The 20,822-nt window shown below is 47.0% G+C and overlaps 1 protein-coding gene across 1 annotated transcript in view; it reads right to left on the bottom strand.

Moving 5' to 3' along the window:
- Window positions 1-20,822, bottom strand: part of MDGA2 (MAM domain containing glycosylphosphatidylinositol anchor 2) — a 148,001-nt gene that overhangs the window by 38,710 nt on the left and 88,469 nt on the right. The window contains 2 exon segments of the mRNA XM_014311868.2: window positions 7,255-7,289; window positions 7,291-7,519. Of these exon segments, the coding sequence (XP_014167343.2) occupies window positions 7,255-7,289; window positions 7,291-7,519 (264 nt within the window).

Genomic DNA, 20,822 nt, shown 5'->3' with positions numbered 1-20,822 from the left:
TGGGAGCCATTCCCTGTGTCCTGTCCCTCCATCCCTTGTCTCCAGTCCCTCTCCAGCTCTCCTGGAGCCCCTTCAGGCCCTGCCAGGGGCTCTGAGCTCTCCCTGGAGCCTTCTCCTCTCCAGGGGAACATTTTCAGTCCTGAGCATTTGTTGTGCAGCATCCAGTCCCTCCAGGCAGTGCATCCAAACATCCAAGCATTTTCCACCAGCCCTGTACCAGTGTAAGGTCAAAAATGGGATGAAATCTCTGTGGCACTGAATTAGAGAAACCAAGCAAAGGGAAAAAGTCACTTCAGCTGCTCCACCCCAAGCTCCACAGGGATCTAAAAGCTGGAGAATTGTCCTGAACAGAAGTGGATTGAGGCATTCCCCCTGTTCTGGCACTCCAGGCCTTTATCCAAAGTCTCTCTCTGTCCCTGGGTTTGAAGTTGTTCAAAGCAAGGAAACACCACCCCCCCACCAAAATTCCCATTTATTTACCAAATGGACTAAAATATCTGAATGCAGACCTTCCAAGATCATTTATTATCATCCCTTGGGATGGAAATCCAGGAGGCAGAGTGGTTTCTCTCCCAGTTCTCCAGATTTTAGCAGATCTTGGTGCTGGAGTTTGATGTCACTCTGATAAAAGAATCCCTCTCTCGGTGACCATTTCCCACCCTGCCTTCAATCCCAGAGCTGTTTTCCACATTTCAAGAGGATTTCATTGTTGGCTCTGTGGCTTCCTCAACATTTCAGCTTTCCCTGAAGTGTTCCCATCCCTTTCATCCTCAGATCTCAGACAATAAATCCGGCTCAGCTGTTTCTAACACCTGAATTTCTCAGCTGTCAATTTCTAGCCCATAAAATCTGCATCTGTAAAAAAATCTGCCTCCTTGGATTCCACATTCCTTATTTTCGAAGACCGGGGGATTTTTAGTTTTTAAAATAAAAGGAGGGAGGTTCAGCTGGCCCCTTTTAGAGGGAATGATCACCCAGGATTCCTCATCCTGTGGTCCACTGAGATCACTCAATTTATCCCTGAGGAAAATTATCCCTTAAAGGAATTGTTGTGGACTGGGCACTGCAAATCCCAGCTGGGCTGAGTGCAGAGCAGCACAGGGATCTCAGCAATGCCTCAAACCCAGTGTCCCTAAATGTCCCAGATCCCAGAGGGTGGGATTGGTGTTGGCTCCCTGTCCTGCAGGAATGAACAGCGGGAATTGTGCGGACATGGAGCATTCAAGGAATCATTCCCTTATCTGTTTCCTCCTTATTTTCCCATCAAGTTCCACCAATTCTTTGGAGTTTTGGGAACTGCAGCAGCTCTGTCCCATGTTTGTGGCACTGCTGGTGACAGGAGCTGGCTGTGAGAGCTGAACAGAGCAGCTTCCACTCTATCATATTCGGGGAAAGGAAATAAAATCTGAGATTTATAAATGCTTCCCCTCGTGGCAACCTCAGCTCCAGCCCTTTCCATCTTTACAGTGCTGGGAGAGCATAAATCCTGAACAAAACCCTGCATTTAACTGTGTGAAATAGTGGGAGACACTGAATTTATGGAAAATGCTGCCCCATCCATGCTCCGCTTTATTCCAGGATCTCTGTTTTATGGAAAGGTTGCAGGAAGAAAGAGAAGATGTTTTGTTCTTTATTTGCAATTGGGAAAGGCAACATCTGTCTCCTCCTGGATCTGCTGCTCATCCCAATCCTGCAGCTGGATCATCCCAGTCACCTCCTGCCCCCCCATAACCATGGAAACTGAAAATCAGGGAATTATTTGGCTTGGAAGGGACCTTAAAGATGTTTCTTCATTGTGGCCTTCCCTTAATCCTCCAGGAATGACTTCCAGGGCCTTCCCTGTCCTCCAGGAATTTTTGGACATTTTTAGGAGAGGCTCTGTTGGAATCTCCAAGGTTTTTAATTAAAATTAAAAAAAAAAAAACTTTTCCTGGAGGATGAATGGAAAAGGATTTTTGCTGCTGCTCCAGTTGGAATTTTAAAGCTCACACAAGTGGCAGCCACAGCTTCTCTGGGAATCCTGTTCCAGTGGGAATTTGGAAATGATTCCAGCTCCAAGCTGAGGACCACGGAGCTACCAGGGATGGTGGCAGGGGCACAGAGCAAACACTGAGACAGAAATTCCTGAACAAAGCAGCTGGAGAGGTGCCTGATCTTGAGAAGGGAATTGGGAAAAATGAGAGGATCACATCCGAGCCTTCATCCTTCATAAATGTGGGGAAAACGAAGGATGATTTCCCAAAGAGAGGACAAAACATTCCTAAATCCACTAAATCTGAGTTCATATTGACTTAAATCCATGGAGAGGGTTTGCCAAGGGATGGGGTGGAGATTCCATCCCTGGAATTGTCCAAGGCCAGCTTGGATGGGGCTTGGAGAAACCAGATTTTGTTAAAAATGCCCCTTTCCAAGACCTTTTCCAACCCAAACCATTCCATAATTCCAAGATCTTTCATGGAACAGGTCCATCCTTACCCCATCCATACGAAACAGGATGGGGGCAAACCCAATCCAGGGTTTGCTGTGCTCCATTCTGACACTTAAAATATCCAAAAATCAGGGAAAACCTGGAAAAAAACAACCAAGTATTTCCACGTGTTCTTCTCCTGGAAAGGTCCAAAAGATGCTTTTCATTAGAGAAAAATGGAGTTTCCAAAGAGCTCTTTCCAGAGGTGGATTCTGGGATCATCAGAAGGGATGATGCAGTGTCCATCTCCTCAAATCCCAGTTTTCTGGGAGAAGGGAAGGCAGGACATGCGAGGTACCTGAGTGTCCCATGGATTAGTGGTGGAATGTTGGACCAGATCATCTCCAAGGTCTTTTCCAACCTGAATTATTCCTGCCATGGATGGGGATAATCCCTTCTGGAGGTGTTGGCAGGGAAGGAATGTTTGGATCGTCAGGTTTCAGCATCGCCAGCTCCAAAGAGCTTCCAAGAGCTCCAAGGAAAGGGAAAGCTCTGATCATGAGCTAACAATTAAACCCTCCCCAATTAGCCCTTGATTGGCTTGATGTTGCACTTGGCTGGAAGCACTGACGGGGTGATGTAAGACAGAGTAAATAATTAAAGATGAGCTCGTTAATTAACGCAATATCCCACGGCAAAAATATTCCACAGGCCAGAACAACACGGAATTAATATTCCAAAGTCTTCCCTCGCTGGTGGGATCAGGAGTTGGTTGATAAAAGGAATTAAGTCCGTGGAATGACATTAGAGCTTTGTTTAGTCCTACCCAGGGCTGTGATGAATAACTGAAATTTTGAATTTTAATATTAACTCTGCAGCCCTGCCAAGCCAGCCCCATCCGCTATGGACAGAGATTCCTGGTGGAAATTCGGAAAGGGATTTACATCCAAAATGTATCCAGCCCTGATTAAAGAATTTCATAGGGAGGGAACAAAATATTATCTAAAAAAATATCTAAAAATCCCTCTTTGGACACAACTCTGGGGACAAATTCAGTCCCAGCAGAGAAAATTCCAGCTCAAGGGGATCAAACTTCCCAAACTGAGAAGAAATTTTAAACTAGGATTTGTCAGGTAAACTCAGTTCTAGGTAACCCTAATCCCAAATGGCTCCCCGGGGGAGCAGAGAATCATGGAATTGTTCAGGTTGGAAAAGACATTTAGGACCATCAAGTGTGGTTGTCAATCCTCCCCCTACAGCCACCACCATCCCATGGCCTCCAGAGCCACATCCATGGGTTTTGGACAATTCCAGGGATTGGGACTCCACTGCTGCCCCTGGCAGTGTTTGACAGCCCTTTCCAGGAGGAATTTCCCCCCAATATCCAACTTTAACCTTCCCTGGGGCAGCCTGAGGCCATTCCCTCTTGTCCTGACATTTGTTAATGATGCAGAGAAATAACAATGAAGAGGATGAAATGGAAAGAGAATAAGGAAGAGGAGGAGGAAGAGAAGCAGGAGGAGGAGGAGGAAGAGGAAAAAGAGGAAGATGAAGAGGAAGATAGAAGGGGGAGGAGGAGGAGGAGGAGGAGGAGGAGGAGGAGGAGGAGAAGAAGGAGGAGGAGAAGAAGAAGGAGAAGGAGAAGGAGAAGGAGAAGGAGAAGGAGAAGGAGAAGGAGAAGGAGAAGGAGAAGGAGAAGGAGAAGGAGAAGGAGAAGGAGAAGGAGAAGGAGAAGGAGAAGGAGAAGGAGAAGGAGAAGGAGAAGGAGAAGGAGAATTAGGAGGAGGAGGAGGAGGAGAAGAAAAAGAAGAAGAAGAAGATAAAGAAAAATGAGAAGAAGAAGAAAGAGAAGAAAGAAAATCAGAAGAAGAAGCAGAAGAAGCAGAAGAAGAAAAAGAAAAACAAGAAGAAGAAAGAGAAGAAAGAGGATCAGAAGAAGCAAAAGAAGCAGAAGAAGCAGAAGCAGAAGCAGAAGCAGAAGCAGAAGAAGAAGAAGAAGAAGAAGAAGAAGAAGAAGAAGAAGAAGAATTCTTCATCCCTCCTTTGCTGGCAACCTGCAAAACACAGACACTAACCCCCCCTGCCTGGAGAAGCCACACCACAGGGACAAAACTGCTCCCGGCGTGTCCCCAGCTGGCCAGGCCAGGCCAGGCCGTGACCCAGCAGGGCTCAGGTGTGCCCTGGAGGAACATCTGGCCCCTCAGCAGCCTCTCCAGGGAGGGAGAAGCTCCCCGTGCTCATCCCCCTCCTTCTCCAGCACCAAACCCTCCCTCAGGGAGGCTCCTCTGCCATCCACGGATCTGGTTTGATTTATTTGCTCCCAGTCCTGGCAGGGATTTCCGAAGCCACAGCCTGGAATGGACTTCTTGTTGCTCTCTGGATATGATCTGGCCTTGAATAAAATCTCGAGGTGCTGAAGCTGTGAGGAGCATGAACTCAGCTCTGCTTCCCCACAAACACAATTTGCCTTGTCACTTCTTATTTATTTTGAAGAGACTGGCAGGTTACATCTGCCTCATGTTGGCCCAGATGCTATAAATTAACCCCTTTTCCGGGTGTGATTTATTTGGCTTTCATCTCCTCCAATCTGGCTCAAAATATACAGGGAAAAAAAAAAAAAGAGATTCTGCAGGCTCGGGGGTCAGAATAAATCTTTAAAACCAGGCTGCTGTACTGAAAAGCTTTCTCTGAGCATACCAATGGATTTCTGCAGCCCCAGTCCAGCACATTTCTATTTTCCTGCATGAAAAACCAGAAATAAACCAGCTAAAAATGGGTTACAACAACCCATTATCCCCCCCAAAACAAAAGCTCCACACAACTGCCACATTCCTGCCTTGCAGTTATTTATTGGGCTTTTTTTTCCAATTATCCCTAAGAAGTGCCCAATTTCTTGTCTCTGTTCACATTCCCAGTGAAATCCAAGCCTCCTTTTTAACCATTTCATCATTTTTTTTCAGCGTTTTCAGTTCCCTGGGGCTTTGACTCCATCTGTGCTGCTGAGATTCAGGAGCACAACAGAGCCACTGCTCTGAGAGCAGTGGAAAGGAATTTATTTGCTAAATAAAGTCAGTTTTAACTTTAAAAGGCTAAGAAAAGTCAAAGTGTTACTTCCAGCATCCTTAATCCACCATAAATTAGCAGGATGGGATGAACCCTAAATGAGCACAGGGAGGGGGTGGGAAATGGGAAATATCATAAAAACATTTTAGGACTCATTTTCACTTTTGTGGTTTGCTAAAACCACTCCAACTGCCACAATCCTGGCAGAATAAATTGAAATAAATTTCCACAGTCTGGGATCCAAGTCCTGATGAATAGATTGAACCAAATTTACTCATTTGAGGCCAAATAGTTTTTCTGGTTTCCTTCAGAGCCGCCTTTGGGATTAAAATCCCAAGATTTGGAGAAGTTGGTGGCTGTGAAAGCCCCTCCAGCAGGCTCTGAATGGTGTCAGCCAAAGGCTGGATCCCATTTGGAAGGAGCAGAACCATCCAGAACTGTGGGATTTGCTGTGTTCCCACCACACTTGTGCTGTGAGAAATTCCTGCCAAGGGGATGTCATCCCCATCACATCAACTTATCTCCTGGCTACTCCCAACCCGGAGATTCCTGTCACCCTGATTTTTTAGGATTTTCTAAGCCTTCTGATGTTTACATTCTTGTAATGAACTTTCTCACACATTTATGTAAATAACTTATTGTTTTGCATTCCTTATAGAAGAAGAAATATTTGATGGACTGTTGGTTTGTCCACTGTCATTAAAGAGGTGGCACTGTCACCCTCCAATCCACTGTCACTTTTAGAAATCTATAAATGTTGGAGACAGAAAATAAACTTCCCTTTTTTACCTTGAGAAAAGCAGAGTGTGCATGCCATGTTATTTCGTGTCCTATAGTGACAGAGAGTGACAGATTCCAAACTCAAAATTCCTATAGGGACAGATTCCAGATTCCTGTAGTGACAGATTCCAAACTCAAAATTCCAAATCAAAATTCCTATAGTGACAGATTCCACATTCCTGTAGTGACAGATTCCAAACTCAAAATTCCTATAGTGACAGATTCCAGATTCCAACAGTGACAGATTCCGGACTCAAAATTCCTACAGTGACAGATTCCAAACTCCAAATTCCTATAGAGACAGATTCCAGATTCCTATAGTGACAGATTCCAAATTCAAAATCTTGGGATCTTCCTTATGTTGCTTGAGCTCTATCAAGCCTCACCCAACAAAACCCAAACACTCCATGAGCACAGTTTTGAAGAAAAGCTTCAGATTCCAAACTCAGAATTCCTATAGTGACAGATTCCAGATTCCTATAGTGACAGATTCCAAACTCAAAATCTTGGGATCTTCCTTTTGTTGCTTGAGCTCTATCAAGCCTCACCCAACAAAACCCAAACACTCCATGGACACGATTTTGAAGAAAACCTTCAGATTCCAAACTCAGAAATCCTATAGTGACAGATTCCAGATTCCTATAGGGACAGATTCCATATTCCTATAGTGACAGATTCAAAACGGAAAATTCTTATCGTAACAGATTCCAGATTCCTAGAGTGACAGATCCCAAACTCAAAATTCCTACAGTGACAGATTCCAGACTCCGATAGTGACAGATTCCAAACTCAAAACCTTGGAATGTTCCTTTTGTTGCTTGAGCCCTACGAAGCCTCACCCAACAAAACCCAAACAACCCAAACAACCCAAAACTCCATGAACACAGTTTTGCAGAGAAACTCCAACCCCCTGGGAAAACCCAAACAAACTGCCTAAAACCCATTAAAAACCCATTAAAAACCAAATTAAGAAGCAGTTAAATTCCCATGCCCACGCCTCCTACCTGTGACGAGGAAGCTGCAGCGGCCGGCGCCCGCCTATGATGTTGCAGTTGTAGAGGCCGTAGGAGTCACGGGAGAGGCTGCTGACGGTGAACTCGGTGGAGTCCTGCAGGTCGAAGTGGCCCGAGCGCAGCAGGCGCCCGCCCAGGCGCCACTCGTAGCTCAGCACCCGCGTGGGGTACGCGCGCAGCACGCGGCAGCTCATGGTGACCGCACGGCCCTGGCCCTGCCGCAGCTCCAGGAACGCCGGCTCCACCGCCGGGGGCTCTGTGGAGACACACACGGGGTTAGAGGGGGGAAGCCGGGCCTAGGGACAGGGTTAACTGATGTTCGTGTTTAGGAGCTGTCGTAGAGGCAGGATTGATCCAGGTTCTTGTGTGGGACCTCTCCTAGAGACAGGACTAACCGAGATTCATGTGGGGGAGCTGTCCTAGAGACAGGATTAATCCAGGTTCTCGTTCAGGACCTCTCCTAGAGACAGGATTGATCCAGGTTCTTGTTTAGGATCTCTCCTAGAGACAGGATTGATCCAGGTTCTTGTTTAGGACCTCTCCTAGAGACAGGATTGATCCAGGTTCTTGTTTAGGATCTCTCCTAGAGACAGGATTGATCCAGGTTCTTGCTTAGGACCTCTCCTAGAGACAGGACTAACCCAGGTTAGGACCCATCCTAGGCATATAAACGAACACAGGTTCTTGTTTAGAACCTGTCTTAGAGACAGGATTGATCCAGGTTCTTGCTTAGGATCTCTCCTAGGTCTGCAGAGACACAGCCAGGGCAGCATGGTGTTAGAGGGTTGAAGCCAGGCCTAGGGACAGGATTAACCAAGGTTCATGTGTGGGACCTGTCCTAGAGACAGGATTAACCAAGGTTCTTGTTTAGGACCTGTCATAGGAATCAAGACTAACCCAGTTTCTTGTTTGAGACCTGTCCTAAGAGACAAAACTAACCCAGGTTCTTGTTTAGGACCTGTCCTAGAGACAGGATTAACTGAGGTTCGTGTTTAGGAGCTGTCCTAGAGACAGGATTGATCCAGGTTCTTGTTTAGGACCTCTCCTAGAGACAGGACTAACCCAGGTTAGGAACCATCCTAGGCATATAAACGAACACAGGTTCTTGTTTAGGACCTCTCCTTGAGAGAGGATCAATCAAGGTTCGTGTTTAGGAGCTGTCCTAGAGACAGGATTGATCCAGGTTCTTCTTTAGAACATCTCCTGAGACACGATTGATCTAGGTTCTTGTTTAGGACCTCTTCTAGAGACAGGACTAACCCAGGTTAGGACCCATCCTCGGCATCCAAACTAACCCCAGTTCTAGTTTAGGACCCATCATAGGAATCAAGACTAATCCAGGTTCTTGTTTGACACTCATCATAGGAGACAGGAGCAACAGGAGACAGGTTCTTCCTTAGGACCAGTCCTAAAGACAGGACCAACCCAGGTTCTTCTTTAGGACCAGCCCTAAAGACAGGACCAACTCAGGTTCTTCTTTAGAACCCATCCTAGGAATCAAGACTAACCCAGGCTCTAATTTAGGACCAGTCCTAGGAGACAGCACTAACCTGGTCCACTCCTGTTGCAGGAGGTGGGGTAGGTTCTTCTTTGCACATCCTAAAAACTTAAACCTGTTAAACCCAGGTTCTGGTTTAGGACCCATCCCAGGAGAGTGGATCAACCCAGGTCGGTGTTTAGGGCCTGGCTTAGGAGACAAGACTAACCCAAGTTCTTGTTAGGAGATCTCTTGGAACAACACTGAATAAAGCCCGTGAGCTTGTCTTAACTTGGACAGCACTTGGAGCAACCTACGGAAGGTGTCCCAGCCCACAGCAGGGGTGGGATGAGGTGGCCTGGGAGGTCTCTTCCATCGCAAACCAGCCTGGAATTGTGGGACTTTCTCTGGATAAAGTGCACCAGGCAGCAACATCCTGGGCACAGAGCTGAGCTGGAGACTCTGTACTCACAATGATAAATCTGGCGGATAATTAAAAAAAAATCATCTGGGGAATAATAAATCTGTGCTCAGTGGGGAGCTCAGGTATGGGCACATTCCTGAGGCTGCCAGAGCTCTGGGAATGTTTGGACACCAGGGATGCTCAGGCTGGGATTTTTGGGGTGTCTGTGCAGGGCTGGGAGCTGGGGCTCCTTCCAGCTTGGGATAATCCATGATTCCATGAGCTCCCCACCTCAGGAGCTTCACCAAAAATCTGGCTTCACCAAAAACCATCACCTCTGGATCTTTTTTCTCCATTCTGGTGGACATTTTACTGTCCCAGTTCCCCACACCCGGAACAGCCTGTTCTGCCCTAACTCAAATAAAACTGATTTTAAATAATTCACATTCACAGCTTCAAACTCCGCCAGAATTTTGATTCCAGCAAAACACCAAATAAATAAAATATAACCAACGTCCAGGGTGTGCACAGACCCAACTTCCCGCTGCCATTTCCTTTGGAAAACTTCACCGTGGCTGGAAAATAAGGATAATCTGGCCTAGCAATGGTTTGTGCACAGCTCTTCAGAGCCAGGAAGACACATGGAAACATGTTCCCAAAGGGATGAAAAACAGGGAATTCTGGCTCTCTAAAGAACTCAGCTCATTTTTTAACCCCTGGGAGGGAAGAATTCCTGAAATCCTCCCATTCCAGTGTGGCACAGGGAGGTTTTGTGTCCTTACGAAGTGTTTTATGTAAAACATTAAAATGTTCCTGCTTCCCCAAGTTTCCCAAGGCAGCAGCTTTGCAGGGAAGTGTTGGCTTAAAGACAGGAATTATCCTTGGGAAAGAAAATATTCCAGATCCCTGCTGCTTTCTCAGGGAGAGCTGGGAATTGCCTCTCCCAAATCTCCTGTTTTCCTCTCACCACCCTGTCTTAAATTATTTGTACTTTCCCAAAAAGCTCCTAGGTCCTTCTATATAATGGATATCAAAGGAATTGTTAATCAGATTTACTAATATTTACTATTTTCCAGGCATTTTTCTGTAAGTTGTCCAAGGGGAAAGTTCTCCATGGAAAAGTTGGAAAATATTGGAAAAGGGCAGTGGAGTCCCCATCCTGGCAGGGATCTAAAGCCCTGTGGAGATGGCACTTGGGGACATGACCAGTGGTGGCCTTGGAAGTTCTGGGAATGGTTGGATTTGACCTCAGAGGGCTTTTCCAGTCTAAAGCATTCCAAGATTCCATGAACTCTCCATATTTTTATGGATCGTGATCACAAGGCACCCGCTGCTGTTCCCGGTATAAATTTTATCTGAAATAAATATTTGATTTTTAATTGGAAATTCTCTATTTTTTTCCCCCCATTCCAGCCAGGATAATTCCATATCCATCACCTCTCCAGCCCTTCCAGCCACAGCAAAATGCACCTAAAAATCCTGGGAAAATTCTCCCTAAACTTTGAGCAAAGCACAGAAGAATCTCTAAAATAACAACAAAAAGATGCTCAAGCAGCATCATCTGAAGATCTTTCTGATCCTAAATCCCTGAGGATGAGCACAGGAATTTTGGGACAGGACTATCACGGAAGCTCCATGTTTGAGGTGTCAAAAAAGCTTTTAATGGATGACTTTTCCATCATTTTCTCCCCTTGCTCATAAATCCTTGGAATGTTTGAACATCCAAAACTCGTCTCTGGTTTGGAATAACGTTCCCTCCTTTGTTTTCCTTGCTGCTTCCACTGAATGCTCCAAACCCAGGGAATGATTTCAGGGAATGATTTGAACCCTCCTGATCCAACATCTTGATCCTAAATCCCTGAGGATGAACACAGGAACTTTGGGACAGGAATATCATGGAAGTTCCACGTTTGAGGTGTTAAAAAGCCTTTGATGAATGATACTTCTGTCATTTTCTGCCCTTGCTCATAAATCCTTGGAATGTTGAACATCCAAAACTCATCTCTGGTTTGGAATAACGTTCCCTCCTGTGTTTTCCTTGCTGTTTGCACAGAATGCTCCAAACCCAGGGAATGATTTCCCCTCCCCATGGCACCTCAGTTTAACGATTTTAACAGGAATTTGTATTCAGGCCCTTCTCTCTTCTCCCCCTGTTTTATTTACTTATCAAGCTACTTTAGCCTTATAAACAGCTTTTAAATGAAACTTTCCCCTGCCTTTAAGGTCAAAAAAGTCTTTAAACCCCACAATTCCCATTTATCCAGGGGCTGATGATCCCCAGTGACAGGGAGAGAAAATTAACTCGGGCTGCTCATTCCTGAATCCCACTTTCACAGGTAATAACTTTAATGGGGAAGGGAAGGGCTGATAAAAGCCCCTACCAGAGTTAACAGCTCGTTTTTCCATCATTTTTTCCCATTGTTTTTACAGGATTGTGACTTCCCAGATGCACAGGAGAAAAACTGGAGTTGTTTGTGACTCCTCTGCATTGAACTCATTTGCATCAGCTCTTCCCCAAGGCTTTGGCAATTTGATTTAATTTACTTTTTCCCTCCTTATTCCTTTCATAATTCCACTATTAGTTTTGGAAAAATCTCCAGCAAAGCTGCCAAGGGAGTGCGGTTCATTCTCTCCCACAATTATCTTTGGGAAGCAAGCGGGGCTGGAGTTAAATCAGGCTCTCTATTAATGTTTAATGAAGTTTTTTAGCCTAAGTACATTCATGTCTTAAGGATTAGGAAACAGAAAAAGGAAAGTTCTGGAGCTATCCTGAGAAATGACAGCGAGGTTCTTGTTTGGTTTGAACCACACAGCTGCTCCTCACGGTAAGGGTCAAATCCTGGTTTTTATAGTGGGATTTGTTAAGGAGAAAATTCATGGAATTTATTTCCACCCCGATGCCCCGAGCAGAGGCTTCACCCGCTGGTTTGGCCTCTCCAATTTGCATTTTAAGCTAAACAAATAATGAGTTTTTCTCTCTCAGCTCCAGCAAGGGGAATAATAAATAAATAACAATAAAAAGTGGTGCCTCTGCTCGTTTCCATTGGGTTTGTGGCCACTGTTGGATTCACACCACAGGAATGTTGTCCAGTACTTCCAAATCCATCTATTCCCAGACTCTCCAGCCTCATTTCCAGGTTTTTTAGCTCCTGAGGTGGGTCTGGAGGTGCCTGAATGGAGACACAGAGAAGCCCAGAGAAGATGGGATTTAGGAGCATTGGGAAGCTCCAGTGCACAGGGAATGTGATCCCTGTGAAATGACAGCAACAATTTTCCATCCAAATCTTGGAACAGGGGCATCACACCTTGGATAATGGATTTATTCCAGTGAAATGAAACCACCATGGCCAGAAATAGCAAAAAGCCACTTGCACATTTAGGAGTAAATTAAAACAGGTGTGCAAATCCATCCTGGAATTGTGCAATCCAAACCCTGCCTTGCACAGATATATCCATGGTACAATGAGGAAAATCCCTTTTTCATGGAATCCAGGAATGTTTTGGGATGGAAGGAACCCTAAATCCCACCCCAGCCATGGCAGGGACACCTCCCACTGTCCCAGGGTGTCCCAGTGTCCAGCCTGGCCTTGGGCACTGCCAGGGATCCAGGGGCAGCCACAGCTGCTCTGGCAATTCCAGCCCAGCCAGGAATTCCCAATTCCCAATCTCCCATCCATCCCTGCCCTCTGGCACTGGGAGCCATTCCCTGTGTCCTGTCCCTCCATCCCTTGTCAGAACTCCAAAGATTCTTGTCATGGACTCCTAATTTTTTCATCTTATCCCTGGCAAGGTCCTAATTTGAAGTTAGAGGGATTTTGATGGTAACTTTCAGTGCAAAATTATTATTAATTTCATTTTCTTCTGCATTCCGTGTCCATGCCTGCTTTGCAGAAGGATTTAGAATGGAAAATCCCAGTCCCCACCCTCAGGAATTTGCTACCTTGGATTTTGTGCTTTGAGTTTGTCTCCCCCGTCTGCAGAATTTGCTGGGATTTTCCAGGCTGGTGCCTCTGTCCTGGTTTGGCTCCTTGACAGGGCATTAAATTCTCTGGAAATCCAGATCCAGCCTCACCCAGCAACTCCCAGGTTCCTGAGCTTCAATATTTGTGCTGGAGCACGCGCGACGTTTGCAAGTGATAAATATTCAGATGAGTTAAAAGAAACAGATAAAATAAAAACTTTGGGGCAAAGCTGCACCATTCACATCCCTCCATATCTGCAAATCTTGATTTGCTTGATTTGTCCAGCTGGGGCCAGAAGGGGATGGATGAATAACGAGGAGCTTCCTTAAAAAACCATGAAATGGGAATAATCCAAGGGTTTTTAAAAGTGTCTGCTCTTCTGAGCTTCTTTTATGGGCTCTGCTGCTGCTGTTCCTTGGATTTTATGGAATTTAAATTGTCCTGGCTAGAATATAAATCAATGAACAGCAGTGAACAACATTTTAAACCTACAGAGCTCACGAGGGGAGCCGTGGCTGAGCTCTGGGTTCAGGGTCCTTCTCTATGGGCAGGTCCTGGAACCCAAATTTGTCTCTTCCGTATCCAGGATTAAGGAATGTCTCTGGAGGAGCAGGGACCCACTGGTGACCTGGGAATAAAACCCTCTGCAGTCATTCTAAAGCATTTTCCAGCTAAAAAAACATGGAGCCAATTTGGGAATGCTGGGGGTGCTCACCTGGAGAAGGAAAGAATCCAAGGAAATCCTTGCAGGGCCTGAAGGGGCTCCAGGAGAGCTGGAGAGGGACTGGGGACAAGGGATGGAGGGACAGGAGCCAGGGAATGGCTCCCAGTGCCAGAGGGCAGGGATGGGTGGGAGATTGGGAATTGGGAATTCCTGGCTGGGCTGGAATTGCCAGAGCAGCTGTGGCTGCCCCTGGATCCCTGGCAGTGCCCAAGGCCAGGCTGGACATTGGGGACACCCTGGGACAGTGGGAGGTGTCCCTGCCATGGCAGGGGTGGCACTGGGGGGGATTTAAGTTCCTTTGCAACCCAATCCATTCCTGGATTCCATTTGGGATTTGAACCAACTCTCCTCCCTTAGGGATCCAGCCATGGGTGCAGCATCCTGGCTCATTCCTGGAGTGACTCACACCAATTCCTTTGGAATATTTAGCAGGAAAATATTTTTTTTTTTACTCATTCCTACAGCAACCATTCCATTATTTGTGGGGCTGAACTCCACTGGACACGAACAGGGTGTGGAAGAGGATGGACACTGGGTTGGGATGGAAGGGATATCAGGGATCATCCCATCCCACCCCTGCCATGGCAGGGACACCTCCCATTGTCCCAGGCTGCTCCAACCTGGCCCTGGGCACTGCCAGGGATCCAGGGGCAGCCACAGCTGCTCTGGGAATCCTCTCCAGTCCCATCCCCACCATCCCAGGATCCTCCAAGGACACTCAAATACTCAGGAAGGGAGGACAAATCAGGGAAGAAAGGTGAGAAAAGCACATGGGAAATTCGAGATAAGGCTCCTATCAGCACAAGGGAAGTGCTGGATGCTGCTCCTGGTTCCCCTCAGGCTGTCACTGACAGGTGACACTGATCCAGGTGACACTGAGCCAGGTGGTGACACCAGCTCTGATCTGCACACAACCCCTTTAATGATTAATGGGGCATTTTAAACGCTCTCCTCACTCCTGAAACCTCTCCCAGAGCTCCCTGCTCTGTGTTTTTCACTTTTCCCCAGTAAAACAAGGGAGCTGCAGCCCCTGGAGCAGCCTTGTGATTCCAGAGAGAATCCCAGAGTAGTTTAGGCTGGAAAAACCCTCAGAGATCATCAAGCTCAACCATTCCCAGCACTGCCACGGCCACCACTGCCCCATGTCCCCAAGTGCCACCTCCACATGGATTTAAATCCCTCCAGGGATGGGGATTCCACCACTTCCCAAGGCTGGACAACTTTTCCATGGAGAAATTCTCCCCAGTATCCAACCTGAACTTCTCCTGGTGCAACCTGAGGCTGTTCCCTCTCATCCTGTCCCTGGTTTCCTGGGACAAGAGCCCAATCCCACCTGGCTGCACCCTCCTGGAGATGCCACCAGTGCCACCCACCTCCAGCAGAGCTCGGCCAGCCCGGGTGACCCTTGGATTCACAGAGAGTTCTCGAAATCTCACAGGGATGGTGGATGAAGGTATAGACATGGAGGAAGGCTTTGAATTAAGACCTTGGAATCTACAAGACTTTTTTGAACAATGACTTGTAGCCGTTGTCAGGCGTAATTTATGCCCTTTGAACGGACTGGACTTTCACAGCATTAAATTGCTGTGTTGCGATATAGCAATGCTTAGTGCAAGCAAGAAAGTGCTTTGGGCAGGTAATAAGCAGAAATATTATAGTAAGGCTACGAAATGCAAGTAATAAACAACACGGTTGTGACGGTTTCTTTTTAGGTGAACAGAGAGGGGGAATTGTGGGAATCCACAAAATCAGAGGGTTTTGGGAAAGCTGCAAAAGGCAGTAGAACTGTGATTGGAGCTAAGCAGCAGCCATGAGATTGGTCAGCAGAAAAATTGTGCACGAAACAGAAAAGCAAGGACAAATAGAACAATGGTCTGTGTGTTAACACTTGTCTAGAATAACTCTCCAAGCTACAGAAAAGTTTATCTAGCGAGATATTAGGGAGTTCTAAGGTTAATAACGGAGCTCTGTGCATTGTGTTTTAAGGCTCACAAGCAGGTGTTGTATTTGAAATAAGCAAGCATTGTTTAACCAAAGGTACCTGTGCTTACAGTGGTTGGATGGAACTCCTGTCAATATAGAATATCTATTATATAGATATAAATACTGTCAATGTGCTTTTGCTTTGTGTGATTGGTCAGAAAACTCATAAAGTGAGTTGTGCCATTGAGTTCTTGGTCTGCTGCCTGGGATGTGAGCTGCTGGCAGCTTCCCATTGTCACAGCCATGGAATGAGGCTGCTGCTGGAAAATCAAACAGCTCAAGGCACGTTCCCAGCAGCCCTGTCCTGTTTGTGATCTGTACAGAAACCCCAGCTGGTGACAACCTCCACCCCAGAGTTGGGGCCACCACATCCCAACCACACCCACGCTCCCAAAAGGTGATGGAAAGGAGATTCCAGCCTCAAGTGCCAAGTGAACCAGGGATAAACATGGAAAAACCAGGCAGGGAGAGGAGCAGAGAAACTGGAAACACCTGGGGGAGATCTCAGCATGATGGCTTGAAATAAAAAGTGTTTTTTACTCGGACAGGGGAGGCAAAGAGATGCTGTGAGGAGAGCAGAAAACACAGAAATGTGCACATAAAACAAATGTATGGACTTCAAACAGCACCAAATCCTATTTTTACTGCTCTTCTGGACAGTGTTTGCAACAAATTTTATTTGCCTTGAAACAGAGATCAGTTCTCACCTCTGTATTTTATTTCTCCTGTGGACAAGGTCACTTTAGACCCAAAGGGGGTTTGCTTTTGTTGATCAGAGCAGAGAATTACCAATAAACCCCCCAAATTTCTTTCTCTCTCTGTCCTTGGGAGATCTGGGGCCTGTTTTATGTGCAGAAGTCGTGGCTTTAGGTTAAATCATGCATTTACCTTTGGGCTGGGGGAGGCTTTCATCTCCTTTGGAACCTGGGACTTGGAACAAACCTCAGAAACTGGAATTCATTGAACTGCCCCTATTTTTAAGCAGCCAAGGTCAGGGCTTGAAAATTTGGGGTCAGGGATTGAAACCCTGGGGATGGCTCAGCCTGGGATCCGTGGAAAATGAGAAGGGCTCAGCTCAGAGCCAGAGGGCAGATTGTCCTCAGGTTCCAAAATAAAAAAAGCTTTGGGAAGGTTTAAAGAAAATAGAAAAAAATAAAAAGTTAAGGCCAGAAGAGAACAGCTCAGAGCAGCAGGACAGGGGCAAAAGGGGAAATTATTGTAGCAAACTCTCAGCCCAGACTTTCTCCCTGATCATTCCTGGTGTCTCCTGAGAAGGACAAGCGGGACAAGGAGCCCCCAGCTGAGGCAGAATGAGCAGGCTGGGAATAGAAACCCTGCTTCCTTCCCTTCTTCACTGCCAGCATTCAAAAGGGATCAAATCATTTTAAAGGAAGGAACATTGAAATTGAGCATTGATGGAGGCTGGAATGACACTGGAACACCAATGGGATAAAACTTTTCCTCTGGAGCCAGGCTGGGAGAGCTGGGAATGTTCCCCTGGAGAGGAGAAGGCTCCAGGGAGAGCTCAGAGCCCCTGGCAGGGCCTGAAGGGCTCCAGGAGAGCTGGAGAGGGACTGGGGACAAGGGATGGAGGGACAGGAGCCAGGGAATGGCTCCCAGTGCCAGAGGGCAGGGATGGATGGGAGATTGGGAATTGGGAATTCCTGGCTGGGCTGGAATTGCCAGAGCAGCTGTGGCTGCCCCTGGATCCCTGGCAGTGCCCAAGGCCAGGCTGGACATTGGGACACCCTGGGACAGTGGGAGGTGTCCCTGCCATGGCTGGGGTGGCACTGGGTGGGATTCCAAGGTCCCTCCAACCAACCCCAAAGTGCTCCAAAGTTCACTCCTGTGCATGGCCACAGGGAAAGAAGGAACTACAGCTCCTAAAATAAAACCACCCCATGACATTCCCCATTTCAGATGTGCCCTAATGTCCAGCATTAAAGCAGAGCCTTGCTCTGAAATGAAACTGCACTGAGTAGATGTGATGTAAAAAACCTCACACAAACAGAGTTTGAGTCCATTTGGATTTTCCTGGTCCTGAGTGCTGGGAGTAGTTGTATCCCATTTGGAAGATTCCAAGGAATCAGGCCTTGCTCATCATCTTGGAGCCTGGATTTGCATTTAGCTTCTACACCAACTGAATAAAAAACCTCACAACTAAATAAATAAATGCCTAAATAAGGGGTATCACCTCTGTTTATGGGGCTGCTCTTAGAGCAGATGGATTTCTCTTCTGTGTCCAACAATTTCATGCTGAATGGAATAAACTCCAACATTTCCTTGTTTTCCTCCTCCCACAGGAGTCTCTAAAATTCTATATTATTGCTTCAAAGTCTGCTTTCCCCCTCCAATGTTTTACACAGAATTGCCTTTTTGTTTCCAGTAAATCCAGATATTGCTCCTCTCCTTCTTCCAGCTGCTTCCTCTCCTGTTGGAGTTCATCTTCCCCCTCAACCAATTTTATCAAGCCCTGTTTTATCTCCAAAATTGAATTTCCAAGGTTATTGAAGGAATATCTTTTTCTCTCTTTTCATTTCCTCCCCAGACTCCATCAGGGCTCACCTTGGATATATCTGGGAGCTCTGCATAGTCAGCGGGGTTGCCATGAAAAACATCCTGGAACACCCTGAGTTCCCTGTTTTCCTTGCTTTCCCATCATTCCCAGTCCCTCTGGGACATTGGGAGGTGTCCCTGCCCTGACAGGGCTGGACCTGGGTGGGTTTAAGGTCCCTTCCCACCAAACCATTCTGGAATTCTGGGATTCTTTTCCACACCAGCCAAAGCCCAAGCCCACGGGACAGAAATTAATCCACGATTTATTCCTGGAGCAGGGATCTGGGTGGCTCCAAGCCTCATCCAGCCTGGCCTTGAAGTGGATCCGTGAAGTTTGGAGAGCCCTGAAGCTCAACAACAGCCATGCTCACTGGAGGAGCTGGAGGAGCTTTAAGGTCCCTTCTGACCCAAACAATCCCGGGGTTTTATGATTTTCCAATTCCAACATTGGAGATGTGGAAGCCTTGGCTGGATATCCTGCTGGGCTCAATGACCTTCCCAACCTCAGCCATTCCGTAGTTTCATGTTTGGTCTTCCAGGTTCCAAGTCAGGGATTTCAGCTTGCAAAGGACAACGAAACCCAGCAGGAACAGGATCCTCAGGGAATGGGCACATTCCCGAGGCTGCCAGAGCTCCAGGAGCTCTCAGGGTCAGGGTGGGGTTGTTGGGGTGTCTGGGCAGCACCAGGAGCTGGACTGGAGGATCCTTGGGATCCCTTCCAGCTCAGGATATTCCAAGATGCCAGGATTATTTCAATAGAGGTGATGTAGAGATGTTGCTGCTTCTCCTTTGTGGCTCCCAATGTCTTGAAGTATCAAGCCCAACATCCAATGGATCATTCCAGAAATTACCATGAAACTTCTTGGAATGATTTTACATCGCCCAGACAAATTATAATTATCCTGATAAAACAAATTACAGCAGTGTGAATCTGCAGCCTCTCCACTGCAAGACAGGACCTTTCTAAAAGGAAAAATCACCATCTTTTGTTGGGAAAATCAGTCCCAAGTCCTGTCATCTTAACCAGGAATGGGAATTCCCATCCAGGAATGGGAATTCTTTGTGTCTGTCCCTCTCTGCAAGCCAGCCCTGCCACGGATTAGAAAATGAGGATAGGATCAGTCTGTTCCTTGATGGAGAATAAAATGTGCCAATAATCCATCGGAATGATGGAATAAATCCAAATAAACTGCCCCATCTGGAGGGAAACAGTCAATGAGAGCAGGGAGAAAAGTGGCTTTATGATAAAATCATCTATTAATGGGCACTGGAACTGCAATGGAGCCTGGAAAATGAGGAATTTGTATCAGTTGTGAGGGGTATGGATCAATTTTGAGGACTATGGATCAATTGTGAGGGATATGTATCAATTTTAAATGGTTTGAATTTATTATCAAGGCTCAGAACTACCTGGAGATAACAACTGCTCTAAAAAGAATTAGAATGTCCCTGCTTTTTTTTGCCAAACCAATAATAAACGGAAGGTGTGAAAGTTCCCTTTATTCTGTGGAGAGCTCCTGAATGCAAGGAAAGTGTGAGAAATCCTGTCACAAGGAATTTCCTGTCAGGAATTTCCAGTGGGGAAGCTGCTCGTGGAGCCCCTCCCTGGGAGATGAGTGTGGTGTCCACAGAGAGGACTTGTGGTGACACCAGCAATTCCATGGATGATGGATAATGACTGGAGTGATTCCCAAGGGAGTGATGGTCCATGGAAGCTCCCCCAGGCAGGTGGAGGAGCTGGACAACACCCAGGGAGAGATCCATGTCCTACCAAGCCAAGGACACAAAATCAGAACCTTCATCTGCTTTGTTCCTCCGTGCTGGGGCATCTTCAGTCCTGGGGGAATTGTGGGAAGACCTGAAGGGGCTGGAGAGTGTCCAGGGCAGGGAAAGGAGCTGGGAAGGGGCTGGAGAATCCCTGAGGAGCTGGGAAGGGGCTCAGCCTGGAGCAAAGGAGGCTCAGGGGCCCTTGTGGCTCTGCACAGCTCCTGCCAGGAGGGCACAGCCGGGGGGGTCGGGCTCTGCTCCAGGGAACAGGGACAGGAGCAGAGGGAACGGCCTCAGGCTGGGCCAGGGCAGCTCAGGGTGGGCACAGCAGGCATTTCCCCATGGAAAGGGGGCTCAGGCCTTGGCACTGCCCAGGGAGAGTTGGAGGGATTTCAAGCCCTGTGGCACCTGGGGACAGGGGTCAGTGGTGGCCTTGGAAGTGCTGGGAACAGTTGGATTTGATGATCCCAAAGGGATTTTCCAACCTCAGTGATTCTACTCAAGACTCTTCTTGCCTTCAGTGATTTCACTCCTGATGTGGTTCCTCAAAGCGTGGTGGAACCCAAAGGAAACCTCTCCAAAAAAATCCTCATTCCCAGAGACCCTCCCAGCATTCCCTGCATCCAGGACCTCCAATAGTGAACCCAACATCCTCTGGCCCATCTCCGCTGGAAAACCTGATTTTGT

The sequence above is a fragment of the Geospiza fortis genome, unplaced genomic scaffold (genome assembly GCF_000277835.1).
Source record: "Geospiza fortis unplaced genomic scaffold, GeoFor_1.0 scaffold23, whole genome shotgun sequence".
NCBI classification, from domain to species: Eukaryota; Metazoa; Chordata; class Aves; order Passeriformes; family Thraupidae; genus Geospiza; species Geospiza fortis.
The sequence above is the reverse complement of the archived record's forward strand: the minus strand, read 5'-3'. Positions and strand labels throughout refer to the sequence as shown.